Here is a 23,824-nt window from a genome sequence, read left to right as displayed (position 1 = left end):
ATGACATAGAATAGAGTTTAGGTAAAAGTCCATACAGAAATAGGAATTTGATATACCACAAAATTGGCACATCAATCCAGGAAGACATGGATGAATTATTAAATCAGTGGTACTGATATAAGTACCATTTGGAGGCTAGTCCATTTGGAGGCTAGTATTATAATTCATGTCATAGCCTGTATAGACAAATTCCAAATCGATAAAAAAGGTAAATGAAAAACATTAAAGTGAATGTATAGATAAATAAATGATAAATATTGTTAAAATAAAATTTGGGAGAATATTTTAAGAATCTAGGGACACAAGACCTTTTTAAGCAAGACAGGGCATTCCAAAGCCATACAGAAAAGGATAGACATGTGATCACAGTAATTATTACCATATTTCTACAGTAACAATTCTTTTAGGTAAAATGTAGAAACTGGCCATCAAAAGAAAAATGACTGAATGGGAGATTAATATCACATTAATCTATAAGAAAAAGATAAAAAACTTAATAGAAAATTGGGCCGAAGATATGAATAGTCAACTAACAGAAAAAGAAGTGCAAATAGCCAATAAACAAATGAAAAAACGACATAATCTTATTAGATATCAAAGAGATTCAAATTAAAACAAAACAAAAAAAAGAAATCTTTGCCCATGAGAGGCAAAGGTTCAAAAGACTGATGCTGTCCACTGTTATGAAGGATAGAGAAATAAACTTTCTTAGACATTGGTGCTGAGAGGACAAATTGCTACAGCCCCTTGGGAGGGTAACTCAACTCGGCGATGTTGGTGGTGGTGTTCACGTAGCACTGCAAACGTGGTGGTGGTGGTCATCATGTAATTCCCTGAAGTTGGTCATGGTCTTCATATAACTGTGACAACAGTGGAGGTACTGACATATCTGTGAAGATAGTGGTGGTAATCATATAACTCTGAGAAGTTAGTCTACATGTTACTCTGCTACATTTGTCATGGGATTCACATGGCTTTGCATTAGTGTTGGAGGTGGTATTCACAAGAATCTGTGACACTGGTTGTGGTCACGTTCATATAACACTGCAGAGTTGGCTGTGTTATTCAAATAATTCTGCAATGTTGTTGTTGGAGGTATTCATGTGACTCTGCAATGATCAAGGTGATAGTATTCATCTAACTCTGCAATGTTGGTCATGTTATTGGTTATTCTGTGAAGTGGGTGCAGGTGGTCTTCACATAACTCTGCTGTGGTGGCCATGATATTCACATAACTGCAATGGTGTGGTGCTGATGATATTCAATTGATGTTGGATGTTGGTTATGGTATTTATACAATCTGTGGTGTTGGTTGTGGTAGTCACATAACTCAGTGGTTTCGTTGGTGGTAGTCTTCTCATAACCTCATCATTGGCTGTCTATTCCCAAAGCTCTGTGACTTTGGTCACGGTATCCACATAACCCTGTCATGGTGGGGGTGTTTGCATGCACATAATCAGCAACTGTGGTAGGTGCGTTCATGTGGTTTTATGATGTTGTTGCTGATGTTATTTCCATGGCTCTGTGGTTGGCCAGGTGTTCACATTTCACATACTACCATGGTGGGGGCAGAGGTGGTGTATGATGAGGCAACCCAAGATGGCTGTTTTTTGTTCTCTGTGCATTCCCTGCTTGACCAGTACTTGCTTCATTTACACCCTACTCACATTGCTAACCTTCCTACATACTTGCCCTCAGTCCAAGCTAGTGATCATTCTGATCTTTAGATCAGGGCATCTCCACTGTGATAGCTTATCAGAGGGGCGGTGAGGGATGTGCTCTTCTGCTGGTTTCCCTGGTAACTGATTGCCAACCTGATGTCAATTCCCCCTATAATTGGTAACCTCCCTCTACCCTGGGAGTGAAGACTACTGCCATGTCCTGCCCACCCTCTGCTGCACACGGCAGGTTGTCACTCTAGGACCTTGCTTCAGACCTGTAAGATCCCCCTATCCATTAAATTGTTGATGTCTCTGTCACTGACTCCGAACTCTTTCTTGGGTCTTGAGGCTGGGCAAATGCAGGGCTTGCAGGCCTGTAGGGTGCAGCCCAACAGGTGGTATTCAAATAACTATGTGGCAAAGGTCATGTATTCACATGACCCTGCAACTTTGGTGGAAGTTGTGTTCACAGATGCTGTGAAATTCATCACAGTATTCCTATAACCCTAAGACGTTATTTTGTTATGGTGTTGGCATAATTGTGCAACATTTGTGGTGCTACTCATATATCTTGTGTTGGTGGTGATGGTGTAATTCAGATAACACCAGGACTTGGTCATGGAACTTACATAGCTCTATGACAATGGTAGTGTTGGCATTAACATATCACTGTGAGGTAGTGATATTCCCATAACTGAGAGAGTGTTTACAGAATTCACATTATGCTGTGGTGGTGTTGGTAGTATTTACATATCTCTGCAATGTTATAAAGTGGTCTTCAATAACTCTGTGACAGTGGGCATAGTAATCAGATGATCTACAGTGGCCACATCATATTCACACATCTGCAATGGTGGTCATGGGGTTTCCCTAAGCCTGTGACCATGGATGTGGAATTTGCATAACCCTGCAATGGTGGTGGTGATGGTAGTCATATATCTCTGAGAGATACTGACACAACTTTGCCACTTTGGTGGAAGTAATTACTTTGGGGGAAGTAGTTAACATTAATTTGTAATGTTGCTGGTGGTGGTATTCACCTATCTCTGGGATGTTGTGATGTTCAGATAACTGTGACAGTGTTGGGTGTGGCAATCTTATAACTCGATAAAGTGTATTGTGGTCTCCACATACCTTAGTGACAGTGGTCGGCATATAACTCTGCTGTGGTGGTGATGGCATCCACACAACTCTATAATAGCAGTGGTGGCAGTCACATAATGATGCACTGTTGTTCATTGTTTTCATGTGACTTGTGACATGGTTGTAGTATTACATAATTCTGCAATGTTGGTCATGGTATTCATGTAACTTTGTGATGATGTTGCATAAGTCTTCGACTTTGGTGGTGGAGGTAGTCATATAACCCTGCGATGTTAGTCTTCGTATTCACATGATTCTGAGATGTTGTCATTTTAATCACATGACTCTGCAATGTTAGTGGTCGTCTAATTCATATGTCTCTGTGACCATTCATGGTACTCACATAACTGATGAAGGTGACAATATTTAAAAAACTCTGTGACTGTGCAGTGGTTAGAGTAATAGTCACATTTCAGAGAAGTTTCGTTTAAAGTTATATAAGAATACATGACAGAGCCAGGCTCAAATTCAGGCTTTCTGAATAATTCAAATGCAGTCTTTTCTGTACTACACCATGAGATCTCTTCCTGCTAAGTCTAAATTTAAAGACATTGGTATAAAACATCTGTACCGTCAAACTCCCCAAAGGCTTTGGAACACAAATATTCTATCTCTTCCACTCTAGTGGTGTGTCTATAGCTTTAGTTTTTGCCATATATTCACATATACACATACATTTTCATGTGTAAAACTGATAAAAAATTTAGCTACAAATTTAGATGTGTAAGTTGAAATTCTGAAAATTTATGTTAAATTATGCAGAAGAGGTCTTTCTGGTAAACCAAAATAAAGCACCTTTGGGGGTAATCTATAGTTTATTCATATAACCCAAAGTACATTTATTAAATAATGAAGTTTAATGTTGGCCAAAATGTTGGTATTATAGTGTTTTCATTCTTTCTTTAAAATTATAAACTTCTAGAAGCTTTGTAAAACACTAGAAATGTGATGCTGGAATGTTGGAGTTTGGGTGGTGGTTACATGACAGGTACATGTTTAAACAATCATTGAATTAAACATTTAAGATTTCTGGGGACTTCCCTGGCAGTCCAGTGGTTAAGACTTCGCCTTCCAATGCAGGGGGTGCGGGTTCAGTCCCTGGTTGGGGAGCTAAGATCCCACATGCCTCATGGCCAAAAATCCAAAGCATAAAACAAATTCAATAAGGACTTTAAAAAAGGTCCACATCAAAAAAAGTCTTGAAAAAAACAAATTTCTGCATTTTACAGCATGCTAGTTATACCTTGACAAAAGTTTTTGAAAATGTATTTCTAAAGAAAGCGAAAATACTAATGGATTTCAGAAAAGTTAAGCATAGTGTCAACTGTCAGCACTCAGGATATTTGCTGATGGGTGTGAGTTATTACTTTTATTACTTTTATAGAAACGGAACAAAGTGCCACCATAAATAAAAAGTTAAAATGTGGCTAAGAAATGTGTACGCCTCCCAAAATGGCCTTGTTGTAGTTAGGAATTGTCTCTTCTTGTCAGTTCTCAGTGCTCATGATTTACATTTTCTCGCCTTGCAGTACTTGGGGTGCATTGAAGTTCTTCGCTCAATGAGGTCACTTGACTTCAGTACAAGGACACAAATTACCAGGTAAGCCCTCTTGAAAATGGACTCCTGTGATTTTACTTTGAAAAGGAATGCTTTCTGACGTTAACAACTAGAAATTTCCAGAGGGGAAGTCTGCCCCTTGAGTGCTGGTGACTGGCGACAGGGAGTCAGGACCCACTGTTTCAAGTCTCTTTAGTGTTTATCCACGTTTGTGACATGTGTGTCTTAATACAAGCCCCCTGAAGGACACTCTCCACTTCTAAGCTCTTTTTATAATTAAGCTGGAGCATTTATGTTTGTTTTTTTAATAAATGAAACTCTAAGACCAGATATTTTAAAATCTACTGAACTGTGTTATTTCTTTTTAAAAAGAAAATCAAGATGTCAGAGAGAATTTCCAACAGTATACATAGGGAATAAAATGCATAGAATTGGAAGTAGAAATCTTAATGGGAATAGTAATTTAGAAAGCTGACCAATTATTTTAAGGTGTCAGTGGTTTTGAACAGGTTTATATATTCTCCAACATCAACTAGATTTTAAACTTCTTGAGGGTCAGTTCTGTTTTTGACCATTGTTTTTAAAAAAATTCATAGTCTAGTAGAGCGTGTACCTTTAGAAAAATGCCAATTTCAAGTCATCTTGAAGAAGAGAACCGGAAAGCTAGGACTGGGTCTGTGAAATAGCTACATTTCTGAGGGCAATGAGCTTATATTGCTTTGGCAGTCGTGGAATTGTTTAATCTAAATAGTGATATCAGAAAATGCCTCATTTTTATTTCATTCAAATCTCTCTATTGGATATCTTTGGATTAGCAAGCCAAAAAGTAAAGATTGAGCTTTAGAAAGCAATTATTGTTAGTAATTAACTACTCAGTAGTGTACATTGCCTCAATTCTATGCTTTAAGCACAACAATGAAACCTCTTCTTGCTCATTGAAGAAATTCGTGTTCAAAGGGTTGAAGTTCCCCTTCTCTCTAAAGCAACTCAAGACACGTATTGGGAGCACACTGACAGTAGTAATCTATACCAAGGGAATAATCCATCTCTACATATTTGTACAAAATGGTTTATGGAAATTGCCAAGGCAAAGAATGGTATTTTGAAGTGAGAGCATTTAAAAGAAAAGTTTGAATGTTTAATCAATCATTCATTCATCCCAGCCATGAAAATTGCACGTGCCGTGCGGGGTGGGCAGAGTGCTTGGCCACGGGCCTGGGGACACTGGAACCTGTGACACTGGTCACCTTCTCGTGGATGGTGGCAGTTTTTTTTTTTAAACTTACAAAAAGTTGAAGTATATTTGATTTACAGTGTTGTGTATGGTGCATTTTCTTTAAAGAGAATTGTCGACCATTTCTACTGAATTCACTTTATAGATATTAGAACCTCTGAGATGATTTTATGTCATTTTAATTCTTCTGATGTATCTATCAAGTGTTTACTGTGGCTGTGCACATGCAGCATGCTGGCCAACTTGGGCTGTCCTGCTTTGCAAGACCTCCTGGTTTGGGGGGAGAAAGATGCACACGCAAATGACTGAGGGGCCTGTGAGGGGCACAGAGCGAGTCGGGCTCCTCAGGAGTGGAGGTGGGTGGGGACCAGTGAGCACGCCCAGTGTGCCCTTGGATGAAGGTCTCAGCACTATCTGTGACCACCTATAGTAGTGGTAGAAGAAAGCTGTGGAACAGATATCCAATCCCATTCCATTTAGATTTCAGCAAAGGTACAGCAATGTAATGGGCCAAGTGGAGTGCCATTCTTTGACTCAGAAAACTTGATGTTGCATTCTGGTTATACCATAATTGCTTTGAGTTTATTAGACTTTTAAGAAAAAATCAATTTATTTATCTTAATTGAAGTATAGTTGGTTTACAATGTTGTGTCAATTTCTGTTGTACAGCAAAGTGATTCAGTTATACATATATATATATACATTCTTTTGGGTTTATTAGATTTTTGAAAACTATGTTTGCTTTTCTTTATGATGCTTTCTATTGTTTGCCCCATTTTTATCGTGTGACATGTTTCTTATTTTAGTAATAGCCAGAGACCACTTGTAGGAAACAATTTGACAAGTCAGCATCAGAAAGAAGCCTTTGCACCCAGGACAGGAATGCCCAATGATGTCCTGTAGACGTGGCATATTTTAAAGCCTACGTGGTAGCTGAGTGTTAAACACCCTATGATTAAACTCTACCACCGAGGTTTACTTTATATACTAAAGTCATTCTTGAAAGGTTTTAGGGAAATCTAATGTAATTGTTATATCAGGCCCTAGTAAAGCCTGATTCCAAAGCTTCTTAGCCATGCCTTTCATAAAAATACATATATATATATATATATATATATATATATATATATATATCTTTTATAAGGAAACAACCAATCCCTACTCATCTGTTCCGCTATTTCAAGGTTTGGGTGTGTCTTTTAGAGGTTCTGACAGCCAAACCAGATGTCCTTTTGTTGGGGTCAGTTTAGTTTTATGCTGTTCCTGAGTCGGGGTCAGATTGATTGTGGTGCTTGCAATCACAACAGCATTGGATTACTGATCTCTTACTAATAGGTCACTTTACAAACTATCCGGGAGCTGCCATTGTTGGTGACTGTTAATGGCCTTGCCCTCCTAGTGCTCTGGGCAGAGGCTCTTGGTGACTCGTTCACAGTAATCAGTGCCCGCCGTGTGGAGGAGATGGCCTGTATGTGGAGCCCAGCTCTGCTAATTTCTACCCCAATGGTTGTTGTGGGAAATAGAACGATTTCTATATTTGATGCCCACAGGACAGGCCCTGGCAAAAGGGCAGCCTTGGTTAAGTGTTTGCTCCGTCCTGTTGCCTGAGCTTGTATTCAACACGTACTGGGACACAAGACCCCAGTGTCCAAAGAAGTGAGTGCTGGCAAGCATGGGGGCATTTGAGGGCATATAGATCATGGCCTCGACAGCCACTGCTTCCCCGGGTCAGCCTGCTGGTAGGGTATATGGAGGAGTTGAGAGATTCGGTATTTGTGAAAGTCTGCCCAGGGGACAGATGCACACCAGAAGAAGAAATATCTCCTGTGGAAGAACTAGCTTCCCAACGTGCCCCTGGTCACACACCCGGCATGGCCTCACAGAGGGCGAATCTCTTGAGCTCCTTCCCCTCAATGTGTCCTCTGTCCGGGAAGACTCCCTACTCCCTTATGACAAGGCACTGTTAAGGCCATACAGGAATCCCGCTGCTGAAGGTGGGCCACTCTAGAGCTTGTGGCAACTGCCCTGTGCTCCCTGCCCCCCCACCAGGAGCACGGTCACAGTCCTTGAAACCCACAAGGGACTGTTCTTCCTGTGTAGATTTCACACCGAGCTGTGCAGCCCCTGAGGGCCTTGGGGGAGGGTCTCAGCTTGGTGTCACCCTGGGGAAGGTGGGGGTCCCAAGCAGGGAGGACCCAGGTCCCCAGTCAGAGGTCAGTCAGAGACCTCGGCTTTCATCTGAGTTAAGCCACTGGGTCTCCACACGAGGTGACTGTGATACAATGCTGACAGCCACTGCTCCGGCGACTGGCCACTCTGCCCATGGGAACCACAACCTGCGTCTCCTTGAGACGTCCTCTCCTGCGACTTCTCTCACCTTGCCTTGGGGGAGGAGTTGAACTGAATTATTGTACTTCCCGTCCGAGTGAGATGTGCCTCATCAGATGGGGCCCACTCCGGGGAGATCGAGCTCTCGGTCTGACACTTGGAGAGCAGCCTGTTGGGCCGCCCTGCAGGGTGACAAGAAGCTCCCATGTGCTGTGGTCATGGGAATAACACGGCCTTACTTTCTTTCCCCCATCCCATCTGCTAATCTTTATTTGATTTATCGTGTTAAATTTTATCTATTATGGGAAATCACCTTAAGCCGTTTTTAGGGCATGGAAGGCTATAAATATATACGCAGTTAAACCCAGAGCACTCAGCAAGGTGGTCCTTCTCCAACAGTAAGTGTGAACATCTGATGTGTTTTTTGGTTCTAAATGACCCCAGCTGTTCTCCTGCACCGCTTGGACTCATCCGATAACTGCTGAGTTTGCTTTCCACTCAGGCCCACGTAGACATGTGGGCTCAGTGTGCGTGGTTTTGCTACACTTCCTGGGTGAGCTTCTATTAATAAAATGTTGTCCAGGGCCCACGACAAACCTGCTTTTCCAAATTGTAAAGAGTAAACAGTTGGATCTAGTTAACAGTTTTCGTTTCCCTCATTTTAAAGTTGTCATATTTTCAATGGGCCCTGAAGATACTGGTTTGGCCCAGACCTTGGCCAGCACTGCCCGTGGATGTGACCACTCCCTAGCATTCCGCTTTGCATCCACACACTGGAGGGTTCTGCTTTGGAATTGGGGCTTTTCAAAAATTCCCCGGGAGCATGCATAAACTGCTTTTGGTTTGAAACCAAACTCAAAATTTGTAAAAGGAGAACATTCTTCTTTGGGGAAAGTATTTCCTTCTGTTCTTATTCAACCTATTGATGGGGTCTCTGGAGACTTTTATCGTGGATGCTAGCACATGTATTGAAGTTCAGAGTCACCTGGCCACACGACCTTCTCATGTTACCACAGCTCAAGGAGGCAGAGTGTAATGGACACAGAATCAGCCGTGAGCTGGTGAGTGGGACTGAACTCTGTGACACTGGATCTTCTCTGTCTGATGTTTCATGAGGGGACTTTGGTTAGAAGGTAGATGTGTGACCACGTGGAATTGGTCTGACAGTGCTGGGCACTGTGATAGCTGCAGGGCCGTGAGTTTGAACAAAATAGCCGACACTGTCTGGAGGTGGAGGGGAGAAGGGAGCCCAGAGACGAGGTGTTCAGAATCACGGATGCTCCTGCTACAGTGAGAATGGCGGCCTGGCTTGCAGGGGCATTTCTCGCCAGTCGGGTGCGTGGAGGGGTCCATCCTCAGCCTGAAGGAAGGCAAGTCAGACGGCCTCGGTGCAGCGTCTCCACTCTGTCCACCCTCCCTTCCCCGAGTCGACCTGGCAGGCTTGGTAACACTCACTCCTCCAGTCACTTCTGGCTCAGTGCTCTCAAAAAGAAGAGAAAAAGGCCAAGGTAAAACCTTTCACCATGCAGTCCTTCAGCTCCATCCAGTCCCCGCGCATCCTCATCCATGTGCATCCAGCCCAGCTGCAGTGCATTTCCCCTCGTGTACTTGAAGGCACCCCGGCACCGTGCGCCCTCGTTGGACTTCCTGCAAGAGAGGGGCCAACCAGGCTGCGGGCCAGGTGCCCTGGCCCCCTCCCCCCACACCGTATCCACTGCAGCCCTTCACCATCTCGCTTCAAACATTTGTGTCGTGTGGCCATTTCATCACCAGTTCATGGGGATCAGAGCAGCGCACAGGGTGTGGTTTGGGAAAAGGCCATATTTACTAACAAGATATTTGTGTTGTTTGTGGAGGCTTTCCCACCTCAGGGCAGCATTCACCTGTGAGGAGCTGCGGGGGCAGAAGATGGATGCAGAGGACGAAGGGCAGGTAAGGCGTTGGACACCTCTGCCTCTGGGAAAACTGCACACAATCCAGGGAATGACACGGGGTCTGGTTGCACTACCCTGAACAGTAGAAAGATGGAAACACCCAGGAAGGGTGGCGGGGGGGGGGGCTCTGAACATCTTCTTTTCAGGTTTGGGGTGATCGTTCCCTCTTGGACTGTGACATGGACTCTACGTGCTGCACCAAACCGGCAGGACTTTGGCTCTGTAGCTTTCTCACTTTGCAGGCTGAGAGGAAGAATTTGGAAGGTCCCTTTTTTGTAAACCCATCGTATCAGTGATGTTAAGATGTGTGCTTGACACCTGGCAGGTGACATGGAAAACAAGGCTGACCTTTGCTTAGGTGCCTTGGTGCTCCACGGATTTGATCTCTCCAATTAGACTCCTCGGTTATAATGTTGGAGAATTCCTTTTTCACTACAAAATAAACACCTGTAATGTTGATTTAAGTTTAACATGCCAGGAAAAGGAGCAAATCTGTAAAAGTCTTCCCTGAGGCTGGCTGACTCTCAGAATTAGAAAGGAGAGCGGCAGGTGTGAACAGCCTGCACACCTGTCCCTCTGTACTCGACTAGTGCAGGTTGGTTAACTTGTGATTTTAGCCTTACTGGCTCATTCTAAATTTACTTTTTCTGAACACGTTTTTCAGACTGAGTCTCTCGAAGCCTTCCACCCCCAGGGGGACGAGGCCTGGCAAGGGGGGGAGTTAGTGTTTTCTCAGTTTAGAATTTTTTTTGAAAACACCAGCTTGCCTGCGTGCAAACGCATCCGGGCTTTGGATGAAGCAGGCTGAGTCCTTCCGCTTTACTTCTACATCGTTACTCAGGGCTTAACACCAACCAGAATAGTTTTGTGCCCCTGTGCCTCCTTCGTCATCATTTGCATGTGAGAATGTGCTAGACAGGGGTACATGGATCACAGGTGCCCAAGAAACCACGACCGGGGAAAGAGGCCCAGAGTCACAAGGCAGTGGGACAGGCAGCAGGAAGCATGGGAAAAGTACCTCAGAAACATGGAAGAAGGTCCCTGGGGCCTGGACAAGTCTGGAAGGACTTCCTGGGGAAGGGAGCATTTAACCCCTGGTGAATTTCTCCCCCGAACACATGGCAGACCAGAAGGAAGCATAAAACTGAGGCAGTTGCTTGCACTTGGGCCCCACAAGGGGTTCTGCCTGTCTGCCTCTGTGCAGTAATTCTAATGCCTGCCAAAGGGTGGGGCCTGAGTCGGATGCCGCGAAGGAACACAGGGAACCGTCTGCACCCATCTGAGGTCCTGCCCTGAGCCCGGCTACCTTAGGACATCTGGGCCCTGAGGCAAAGGGACACGGGTGTCTGCTTTCCGATAGGCCTCAATTTCATGTTCTGTCTCTTCATGCTAATACATGTTGAGGCATTCACCCGCTTTGTGAGGATTAAATGAGACATTACTTCTGGAAACACCTGGCACAGGCTATGTACAGGAAAGGTCTCAAGGCCATTCCCTTGACTAGACCCACACGTACATGTATGTGCCTTAATCTGTTCTCTGAGCAGACCCTGAGACTTGGTGTGGGGAGCATACTAGGGAGGGTGTGGTAGGGAGCAGAGGGCGGGAGTGGGCTGAGGGTGCTGGCAAAGCCTCCATCAGAGCAGCAGAGGCCAGACCCTGGCCCTGGAGGCAGTGTGGCCATGCTTATGCAGACGTCCCTGGAACCTAGAGTAGGCTGGGGGCTGCGAGATGACAGCTCTGGCTGAAGGCTTGCGGCTCCAATCACTCAGCTCCTGGGCCTGTCTCTCTGAATTGGATTTTTCTCTTGGGACCTCCTCTCTGAGCAGCTGTCCCAGCCTGATCTTTGGACAGCAGTCTGCTGACCCACATAGCAGAGCTGTATTTACATGGTTGGGGTTCCTCACCTAGCAGGTGAGTAAAGGGAACCTTGCATACTGGCCCAGAATTACCTCTCACCAGAGAGGTGCATTCCAGCTTCTCATTACCTCTCAGCATTGGTTTCTCGCCCATGGAACAGGGATGGAACCCACATAAGCAGGCTTGTTGAGAGTCTTAGAAATGAGACCTACATGGGGCTGCACCTGGCACATAGTAGGTATTCAGCAAATCTGGATACGGTTTTTACCATGGATTTAATTTTGCCGTTCACTCTTTCCAAATTTCTGTATATGATAATATCAACTGCAGACTGATATTACTCTAATTATCAATATCAATCAATTCAATTCAGGGTAGGTTTTCTAGCTGAAAAGAAACTTTGGTTTGATGCAACAAACTGAAGTTACTGAAAAGGATAAAATATTTGGTAATGTGACATTAATTTTCACTTGAGCCAATATTGTCTAGTATTTCATTCTATCTTCCTGCTTTGCCAATTGCTGCTGCTGCTAATAATAATAGCACTAGTATTGAATACTTACTGTATTGCTCTAAGCATGTTATTCATTCATTCAACAAATTTTTATTGATCACGTACCATGTCTAGTCACTGTTTAGATATTAGGAACAGAGCACTAAATAAAAGCAAACCTTCTACAGCAGAGAGAGAAAATAAGCACACAGACATATACAAAAGAAGGGTGTTAAGCTGAACCCCATGAACTTATCGCTTTTGTAGTTGAAAGTCATCAAATGTCAGCCATTTCATGTCGTTTGGCATAATAATTTCGGATAGTGGTGAGAGCGTGTGGGGTCTTCTCTCAGGATCTCTGGGAGGCGGGTTGTGTGCATTTTGGAGATGAGTAAGCTGAGGATCAGAAAGTTTAGAAAAACTGTCTAAGATCACAGAGCCAGGAAGTGGCAAACTCGAGATTGGAACCAGAGCAAGTCGGAATCTAGAATCAAGAGTCTCCTGTTGCTGCTTGATCAAGAGGGTTGCATCCTTCAGGAAGCCACAAGTGCTGGCAAACACCAGACACACTGGGCCGGGGAGCACACTTGGAAGAAGGAAATTCGATGTTAATTATAAAACTCCTTTCCTGACCACAGTGACATGATGGTCTTGAGCAGGGCACAAAGAAAATGAGGCACTTGCAGTCCAGTTGGGATGAATGGGGCAAATATACATAAGGAAAATGGTCAGTTGGGGGGCAGAGTGGGCTCTGCAAAGGCTGTGCTACTCCTATTCTACTTGCTTTATTCATCCTGGGAATGTTTGTCCTGTGCTTCAGCAGCACTTCATTGAATTTCACTAAATAATGGAAAGAAATATAATAAATGTGTCCTTAAAAACTTTTCATATGAAAAGTTTGTAGAAAGGATGAGGGCCTTGCCACCTTAACTAGCTCAAAGTGAGTAGGGTGGGTTAGAACGGGGAGAGGGGAAGTGGGAAGCCGGTGACTGGGGGGTGAGAGGATAGATGAGATGAGGAAGGGTGGGCTGGGTGAGGGGCTGCGAAATGGGAAAGGTTGCATAGGAGTGGGGTGAGACGGGGTGGTCTGGGTAAGGTGGAGGGGGCTGGGTGGAAAGGACAAGGTGCCATCTTTCTCTCCCAGAGGTTCTGGGCGAGTCGTATTCCTTTTCTCGCCTTGACCATTGGAATAAACCAGTCTGATTCTTATCTTTTTCCCAAACTAGAAAATACAGACATTATTCTACTTCCTTGTTTCTCCTTTCATTTCAAACACTGGTTAACACTTTATCAGGATGACCCCATCATCATAATTTCCTGGCAAGCTGGTTATGGAGATCAGGGGCAAGTTATGTAGCTCTCTCTCCCACTGAGGGCATAGTGCCCAGGGGCATGAAAACTTCCAACCATGGGACCTGTTCCTATGAACCTGGGTGGAGATATCTTTCTACTGACAGTCTGCTGGCTGGGTGTGTCAAGGTCAACTGGGTATGCATGGACCGGCAGCTCAGGGCTTGGCATGGGCTTGGACCTCCAGTTGACTGTACAGATGAGCCAGGATCTCACAGGATGTGTGGCTAGGAAGGGCAAGTGGCTAGGATAAGTTCATTGAAATGTTGTCATTGAAATACAGAGAAAGGGGTTAGATACAGTGTCTAAGAGTTTAAGCTGAGCAGGTCGAGAACTTTGCAGAGCCTCATGTGCAATACCTCAAGATTTGTTTGTTTGTTTGTTTGGTTATTTTTTTACTTCTTTAGCAGCTGGCTGTGTCTCCTGGTGAAACCTTTGGTTGGTAAAGACATGTCGCTCTTTACGTGAAGGCAGAGGAAACAGGAAACTTGTCAATTACCATGATGCCCTGCCATGGAGATTCTGTTGCACTGGGTTGGGGCGAGGCCTTGGGTGATCCCCAAGGTGGCCTGCTAATATCTCTGGATGATGGCAATAAGAACAGAAGATCTTTGTCTCTTCTCTACCATATTATACCACATGGAAAGGAATTCTCACCTAACCTGGGCTCCACTGTACTATGGATTTCTTGAAGAATCCAGCAGGCTGGACATAGAGGGGCCACACAGATATGTTCCGACCTGGGACAGGGTCCCCAAAGATTTAACACACATACACATATCATCTCATTTTCTAGAGCAGTGGTTCTCAAACTTGGACATAAATCAAAATCACCTGGAGACCTTGTTACAACAGATGGCTGGGCCCCACCCCCAGAGTTTTTCATCAGTAGGACTAGGGTGGGAGCTGAGAATTTCCATTTCTGTCAAGTTTTCAGGGGGTGCTGATGCTGCCAGATCAGGTACCACACTTTGAGAAGCAATGTTCCAGAGTTCTATTTTTAACTTCTGAACCATTTGCAACTACCATCTATGAAGCCACAGTTTGAAAATAGGTCCATTTATTATTTTTTCAAGTGATCCCACTCGTCCAAAAATTTTAAAAATGGAGAGCATACATGGCTTGGTGGCTTAGAATGGTTTAAATAGAATCCATAAGATGAATATGTGGCATTCATTCCATACTCTCCTTAAGGACCATCTGGTATGGTGTATATTTATAATCCTCATACCAGAAGCACATTTGTGTCAGAATGTACCCCTCTGATTGCTCCTTTTCTGACTCTTTCTCTGAGTTCACTTACCCCAAATATATCATTCCATAAGGAACCCTTTGCCCTTGCTGAGGGTAGCTAGTGTTGCAGGTTTTGGAGTCAGATTATCCGGGCTTCTACTAGGCTGAACAACATTCTAGCTGTGTGATCTTGTGCAAATAACTTAAGTTCTCTGTGTCTCACTTTCCCCATCTTTAAAATGGGAATCATAATGGTACCTTCTTCATTGAGTTGAGAAGAAATTGTGTTAATATCTGAAAAGCACTTAACATGCTGTCTAGTACATGGAAGGGCTCAAGGCATGTTAACTAATACTGATATTTTCATTTTTATTATATCCTCTCGTTGGTAATCTCATTGCTTTAAATACCACTTCTAGGTATATAAGCCACAAATCTGTATCTGTACCTCTGGATCTTCTCTTAAGTCCATCCCTGTATTTTTAGCAGCTGACTGGACCTGTGTCTTCTTGGAGATGCTCGGTCAGTCGCCAAGTCCTAAGCAACCTATCTCTGCCTCTCTGTTCTGTTTACATCCCTCCATTCTCACCTCTATTACCATAGTTAGGTCCAGCTCACATCTCCTTGAATGCTTGTCATAACTACAACCCACGCATTCTCCCGAAGTAGAAACCAGGGAGTCAGTCTTATATCATCTCTCCTCCCTGTTCAATTACCAATGCTGTTGATTCTCCCTTGGAAGCCTCCTGAATAATTTCTCTCCTTTCTTCTAGTCTCTCTCTCTCCTTCAATTCTCTTTCTACTTGCTAATCCTGAATGTGCCTGAAACATCTTACTTCCTGTTAAGTTTCATTGTTTTATCCACTACCTGCAGAATACAATGAAAAACATTTTAATGTTATTCAATGTTCTATTTGACTTGCCCCAGCATAACTTTCCAAATATATTTCTTATAACTCCCCATTATGCTTCCTTTGCACAACCACACTGACCTACACACTGCCCCATTCTCCAGGTCCACTGTCACACCTCAAGGGCAAAGATACAGCCGCAAGAAGTATTTGCTTTTGCCTTGAGCTATAAGACCACTTTGTCTGAATTGCTCTACAGGCTTTTACGTTCTTGCACATTGTATTAGACTTTTAAAGACACAGGCTATATTTCATCTACTCTAAAATACCATCTCCTATACAAAACACTTCATTTTTTATAACCACTAAAAAATAAAAAAGAAAGCACTGCCTATTAAAATATGACACAATGCTTTCACGTGAAAGCATTTCACGTCACAATGCTTTCACGTTTTCAATTTACATAAATTGAAAAAGCTATTTTGGAATTTTGCAGACACAGATTTATATCATTATAATACTTCTACGTTTGTTAGAAGGAAAATATAAGTAATATGAAAAAGATATTCCTAAAAATTTCTTCTATTTCAGAGTCTGAATATAGTGAATCTTCTTTTTTTTTGACTTAGAATCTTGCTATCTATGTTTTTTTTCTAGGCTTTATTGTCCTTTAGGCTATTTCAAGAGCATTAGAAATCAATAAAATTGGAATCAGAAAAAGAATAGAAAAGATATTTGAACCTGAAAAGTGTTTTTTACAAAGCACTAAAATTGATAAACTACTACTTAGACCGGCCAAGGAAAGAGAGAGAAAATTCAGATTACAAGTAACTACTACTTAGACTGGTCAAGGAAAGAGAGAGAAAATTCAGATTACAGGTAACAGCAAGGACACATTACTACAGATACTACAGACACTGCTAGAATAAGAAGGGAATATTATCAACAATTTTATATCAACAAATTGAATAACTTAGATAAAATAGACAGGGCTTCCCTGGTGGCGCAGTGATTGAGAGTCCGCCTGCCGATGCAGGGGACACGGGTTCGTGCCCCGGTCTGGGAGGATCCCACATGCCGCGGAGCGGCTGGCCCGTGAGCCATGGCTGCTGAGCCTGCACGTCCCGAGCCTGTGCTCCGCAACGGGAGAGGCCACAACAGTGAGAGGCCCACGTATCGCAAAAAAAAAAAAAAAAAAAAAAAAATAGACAAATTCCCTTAAAGTTACAACTACCAAAGTGGCTTAAAGAAAAAATAGATAAACATAATAGGTCTGTATCTATTAAAGAAATTAAATTCATGGTAAAAACAACAAACAGGGAACTTCCCTGGTAGGCCAGTGGTTAAGACTCTGCACTTCCAGTGCAAGTGGCATGGGTTTGATCCCTGGTCGAGGAACTAAAATCTCACATGCCATGTGACGTGGCCAAAAAATAAAAATAAATTAATTAATTAAAAAACAAAACCAAACAACAAAAAAACCTTCCCACAGTTTGCTAAACTCACTTATTAGTTCTAGTAGCTTTTATGTAGAGTCTTCAGGAGTTTCTATATAGATGATTATGTCATCTACAAATAAAGGCAGTTTTATTTCTTCCTATCTAATTTGTATGGCTTTTACTTTTCTTTTTTTCTTGTCTTACTGCACAGACTAAGATCTCTAGTACAATGTTAAATGAGTTGTGAAAGTAGACATTCCTGCCTTGTTCCTGATATTAGAGGGAAAGTATTTAGTTTTTCACCATTAACTGTAATATGGGCTATAGGGTTCTTGTGGATGTCTTGTTACCAGATTAAGGAAGTTTCCTTCTATTGGTAGTGTGCTGAGAGTTTTTATCATGAATGTGTGTTGAATTTTATCAAAGGCTTTTCTGCATCTATTGAGATTTTCATATAGTTTTTCTTTCTTAGTCTGCTGATATGAGTAATTACATTGATTGATTTTTTTAAATGTTGAACCAACCTCTCAAGCCATGGATAACCCCTCCAGTATACGATGTATTATTATCTTTTTGATATATTGCTAGACTCAGTTTGCTACTATGTTGTCAGGGTTTTGTATGTAAGTCCACAAGTTATTTTGTTTTTGTTTTATAATGCCTTTGTCTGATTTTGGTATCAGGGCAATGTTGGCCTCAAAAAATGAACTGGGAATTGTTCCCTCTTATTTTCTGGAAGAGACTGTGAAAAATTGGTGTTATTTCTTCTTTAAATGTTTGGTAGAATTCACCAATGGAACCATGTGCCCCTAGAGTTTTCTCTGTGAAAGGTTTGTTTTGTTTTTTAAAAAAATATATTTATTTATTTTTATTTTTTGGCTATGTCATGCCCATTTCTGTGAGAAATGCTATTGGAAATTTGATAGGGAGTGCACTGAATCTTATATTGCTGTATATGGTATGGATATTTTAACAGTATTAATTCTGTCAATCCATGAGCATGGAATATCTTTCCATTTATTTGTACCTTCTTCAATTTCTTTCATCAGTGTCTTACAGTTTTCAGTGTACAGATCTTTCACCTTCTTGGTTAAATTTATTCATAAGTGTTTTATTCTTTTGATGCAATTTTAAATGGGACTGTTTTCTTAATTTCTTTCTGGTAGTTCATTGTTAGTGTATAGAAATACAAATGATTTTTGTGTATTGATTTTGTTTCCTACAACTTTACTGAATTTGTTTATTAGTTCTAACAGTTTTTTTTTGTGGAGTCTTTAGGGTTTTCTATACATAATATGTCATTTGCAAATAGAGACGGTTTTACTTCTTCCTTTCCAGTTTGGATGCCTTTCATATATTTTTCTTGCCTAATTGCTCCGGTTAGAACTTCCAGTACTATGTGGTATACAAGTGGTAAGAATGAGCATCCTTGTCTTTTTCCTGATCTTGGAGCAGCTTTCAGACTTTCACCATTGAGTATGATGTTGGCTGTGGGTTTGTTACATATGTCCTTTATTATGTTGAGGTATGTTCCCTCTATACACAGTTTCTTGAGAGTTGTAATCATGATTGGATATTGAATTTTGTCAAATGCTTTTTCTGCATCTACTGATATGATCATTATAATTTTTACCATTCCTTTTGTTAATGTGGTGTATCACATTTATTGATTTGCAGATGTTGAACCATCCTTACATCTCTGGAATAAATCCCACTGGATCATGGGGTATGCTTTAATGGTTGTTGAATTTAGTTTGCTAATATTTTATTGAGGATTTTTGCATCTATGTTCATCAGGGATATTGGCCTATACTTTAGTAGAATTCACTAGTGAAGCCATCTGGTCCTGGGGTTTTCTGTGTTAGGAAGTTTTTGATTAGTGATTCTATCTTACTAATGGTCTGTTCAGCAAAATCTTTATACATGCAAGAATATAGATAAATCTCAAAAGCACTGTGCTGAGTGAAAGAAGCCAGACACAAAAGGCTGCATGCTATATGATTCCATTTATATGACATTCTGGAAAAGGTAAAGCTAGAGGCGGAGATCAGATCACCAGTGGCCAAGGTCTGGAGGTCGGGGGGGAGAGGATTGACCACAGAAACGGCACGGGGAAACCTTTCAGGGATAATGGAAATATTCTATCTTTTGATTTTGTGGTGGTTACATGACTGTACATACCTTTCAAAACTCATAGAACTGAACATCTAAAAGAGTGAATTTCACCTTATATAAAATATCTCAAGAAACATGTCTTTCCATTATTGTCTCTGAAATTGTTTTTCAAAGTAATGATACTCATTCTGCAAATTGTGATGTGTATATGCAGGAAATGGTAACTACATAATGATGGCTGCCTGGCCCACAGAGGTTTCAGAAATGTTAAGATATGAAAAAAATGTGCCTCTTAGAATCAATTCATTGTGCTTCCTTCTATTCCCTAGGGAAAAGAACCCTCTGAACTTTTAAGACTTTTGATAGCATCATCAGAGACGGAATTTTCCTTACACTTCACAGACTTTGATTAATAATCATTGGGTCAGTTAATGCATTTTACATCAGAGAAGCTTCTTAGACCTGAACTGGAAGGTGGAGAATTTTGTGCCTTGGGAAACATAGGGAATGCACAGACAACAATCAGGCATAAAATTTTCATGAAATAACTCTATTCTGTGGATCAAGATGTATTCTTTTTTTTTCTGGGTATAAAAATGACACCAAGAAATTAATGTGTGCATATTGGTACAAAATTGGACTGTATAGAAGGAGTGTAACCTCCTACCCACAAACCCAGCACCACATTCCAACTTTCAGATGCACTCTTTTCACATTTTAACATCTCTGAAATCTGGATGCATATATATTCAGTTGTATCTTAACCTATTCCTGCCCAGTGGACTACAGTTGTATGTTTGCTGTTATTGCTGAGCACCTGACAATCTGATTGCTGTTCATGTCAGCTCAGGTAGACAACTTTGATCCTCAATGGTCAGTCCACCAATCATTTAAGGGAACATGAGTCTTCAGAGTTGGTCAAAATCCTTCCCCCAAGCCCTTTTGGAAAGGCCAAGGGTTAACTCTTGCATAATAGCCTTCAGTGGCTTCGAAGAAAATACCGAAATAGTCATGGAGTGTTCTTTTAAAAACTGCTGTCTCACCTACATTCTTGATGGCTCAGAGGATGATTTTACATAGAAATGCATAGATGCCAACAACTGAATCAGAATGTGATTCAGAAGTGTTGAAACCACAATGCAAAGAGATTGGAGGAATATTTTAGTCTATTTATTTCACTTACCTATTTCTTTTTACATATACAGAAGAGTGATATATATATATATAGAGAGAGAGAGAGAGAGATACAGATAGATAGATAGAAAAATATAAATCTATGCATTAACAAGTCTAAAAAAGTTCTCTCAAAGTATAAAAGAAAAGTTTTAAGTGATGAAGTATTGTGTCATAGTTTTTTCTTTAGCTGTGGGACATACAATATGCATTTTTTCTTTATTTCTGGGACATAAAATATGATCCATATTGTAGTCAGTTGCATCTTCAATTTGACTAAATGTAGCATTTCCTTCATGTTTTCTATGCATTTTAAAACATTTTATGTGATTTTAAACTAACAGAAAAGGTGTAAGAATAGGACAAAGGATTCCTGAAAATCTCTATTTTTCTTTTCTGAACCATTTCAGAATAAGTTGGAGATATTGTGCTTCTTAGACCTTAGCTATGTAACAGTGTCTTTCCTAAGGACAATGGCATTTTCTTACATATCCAGAGCACAATGATCAAATCTGGAACTATAACACTGATAGAACACTATTATCGAATCTACAGCCCATCTCCACATTTCATCAGTTCTCCTGGTAATGTCCTCCATAGCTGTTTTTGTCCAGTCTAGGATTCCATCCAGGCTCGCACATGGCATTTAGTTGTTGTGTCTCTTTGGAGTCCTTTCATCTGGAACAGTTCCCCAGCTTTTCTTTGTCTTTCTTGACATTGACATTTATTAAGAGTACATGTCAGTTATTTTGTAGAATTTCCGTCACTTTTAATTTTCCTGTTGCTTTCCCATGATTCATTTCAAGTTATGTATTTCTGGCAGTAAACAATAGAAATTGTTGTGTCCTTCTCAGTGCATGACATTAGAAGGTACATGGTGTCACTTTGTCTCCATATTGATGATGTCAACTTTGATGAGTTAAGATGGGGTATTTTTCATATACATTGTTCATATAATAGTGTTCAGACTGTATATAAAAGTTTATGTTCATCTTTCCTCCTTTAGAATCATAAACATTTCTCATCATTAAAAGCTTTCAGTATTTATTGTTTATTATTTAAAAAGAATAAAGTCTAAAATGTCTGAATGCAGTGGGGACTGAGCCAAGTTATCTTGAAAGTTGGGTTTGAATTTCCTTGATGAGCTCTCAGGGAGGTATTCTTATGGCCCACAAAGGCAACAGGCTATCCCTAGAAGAGACCTAGGCCCTGGGCCAGCACATAGTAGGTGCTCAATCAAAGTTTTTTTAAATCTTAAAGTTTCATGAATCTAGGGAAATGACTAAAAATGAAGCATCAGAAAAAGCAAATTGCTAATAGTGGCAGCTCAGAAGATGTGATTAATATGACAAACTCTGAGTGGAAAAAATGATATTAAATTCCTCCTTCCTTTTGGCCCCCTGGGCCTTTTCTATGAAAATTAGTGCAGCTACATCTGCTGAACAAAATGGAAGGCACTTGTTTTAGAAGACCTGGCTTCCTTTGTTGGAATATAATATTGTGGGATAGTGTCCTTTCTCTCCATATTTTAATTTTCTACTTATAACCTGGAAAAATGAAGACTTGTTGGATAATTTCCAGATTAGCAACTTGTAACTCCTTTTGAAGTAAAGCCTTTAAGCACTGGAAAGTAAATTCAATTAGCTAATCTGTAATTTAGTTTAATGTACTTTAATACCTAAAATATCAGAGAGAGAGACATATTGTTCAATGGTGAGTCTGATTCTGCCTCCTCTGGGGGACATGGCTTGTGGCTGGTGTTCTTTTAAAAGAATGAACTCCTTCTCTTCCTCCTGCCTGCTGGTACCTGGCCTGGCTGGTATCCTGGCTGTGCGGCATCCGCCTCAGGGCCCAGGGTCTCTGCGGCATCCGCCTCAGGACCCAGGGTCTCTGCAGCGCCCCCTTTGGTGGAACTTGTAACTCTGCCTGTCACCTGGGATGGGAGCACCTGTGCCAGAAGTCTCCCCTTGCAGGGCTGGGGCGACTGGCTCCCAGCTGCATCATGCAGTTTTTTCCACCCTCTTGTGAGGCCCTGGTCACTCCTTGTTATGCTCTCTTCTATTTTAACAAAACAATCCTCACCTCCTCAGGCCCTGAGTTTAGCAGGACCAGCTGGACCCCTTGTCCACCTCCACTCTATCCAGAACCCAGAACCCCTCTTCCTGGGGAGGGCAGCTGGCGGCAGATCCTGGGGTTCTGGTTTTCAGACCCTTCGAGGATTATCTGAAGTACCAGCAAATGCTCCCTGCTGCCTGTGACCATCAGAGGCCCAGCCTGTCCTCACCCCTATTCCCCCTTGACCTGTTGAGACCTGCAGGACAGGCAGGTGACGGTGAAGGTGGGGTCAGGCCATCCCTGCAGCCTGCACACCGGGTGCTCCCTGAATGTGCACTGGGAGAGTGGGGGCAGCCACTTCAGCGATTTTCACACCAAGCCTACCTTCCTTGGACATCTTTCTCTCATGTAAAGAGCACACCCATGGGCTCCTCCTGGGAAAACACACACACACACACACACACACACACACACACACACACACCCCTGGCACTGCTGGTGGCCTGAGAAGTGGGAGTCCCGGCACTGCGGTCCCATATGGGAAACAAAAAATAGGCTCTACGCCAGGGTTTCTCGGCCTCAACATCATTGACATTTGGGGCCAGGTCATGCTTTGCTGTGGGGACTGTTCTGTGCATTTCAGCATGTTTAGAAGCCCCTCTGAGCTCTACCTACTAGATACCCTCTTCCCCAACGTTGCAACGGCTCAAACCATCTTCAGACTTTGCCCAGTGTCCCCTGGATTAAAACTGCTGCTTTACACTAACCTCCACACCTTAAAACTAAATTTGAGTTCATCATAAAAGTCATACGTACATGCTCACCAGAGAAATTTTAGAAAATAAAGTATACAAAAAAGGAAGGGAAAGTTTTCCCTTAATCTTTCACAATTTTGCAATCACACTTTATGCAAAGTTTTGTGCCTTCATTTTTTTCTTAAATGTAATGTTAAGTAATCAGGTTCATATTATTACTTTAATTTTATGTTATGTGTATATATTATCTCCAGGTCACTCCCTCCAGTCTATTCACTGGGTCTTAATGGAAATTAACTCAGCCCTTCACATTTGATAGGAGCCAAGTCTGAGCACAAACCTCACCTGGGGGTGGATGGGGTCTGCCTTGCAGTCTCCACCCAGCTCCTTGAATCCAGGACACAAGCAAGGAGTGATGTCCCTATTCTTGGGGAATTGAGAATCATCTCATGCCCAGTTATTAGCTGTTAACATTTTGTATGTTTGACAAAATTCTTGTTTTCATCTGAATACAACTTTCTCATCCATCCGTATTCAACATTAGTGAGTGTAGTAGAGTAGACCCTGATCCTCTGAAATGTATGTGCCTAAATATATGTTATTCATTATTTCTTATCTGTGGTTTGTTTACATCTGAGGCAG

The 23,824-nt window shown here is 41.8% G+C and overlaps 1 protein-coding gene across 1 annotated transcript in view; it reads left to right on the top strand.

Annotated features, from left to right (window-relative positions):
- The window catches only part of SHC3 (SHC adaptor protein 3), a 142,446-nt gene that overhangs the window by 39,122 nt on the left and 79,500 nt on the right, over nt 1-23,824 (top strand). The window contains exon 2 of the mRNA XM_032635428.1: nt 4,334-4,404. Within this exon, the coding sequence (XP_032491319.1) occupies nt 4,334-4,404 (71 nt within the window). The remainder of the gene's footprint in view (nt 1-4,333; nt 4,405-23,824) is intronic.

The sequence above is a fragment of the Phocoena sinus genome, chromosome 6 (genome assembly GCF_008692025.1).
Source record: "Phocoena sinus isolate mPhoSin1 chromosome 6, mPhoSin1.pri, whole genome shotgun sequence".
Taxonomy (NCBI): Eukaryota; Metazoa; Chordata; class Mammalia; order Artiodactyla; family Phocoenidae; genus Phocoena; species Phocoena sinus.
The sequence above is the reverse complement of the archived record's forward strand: the minus strand, read 5'-3'. Positions and strand labels throughout refer to the sequence as shown.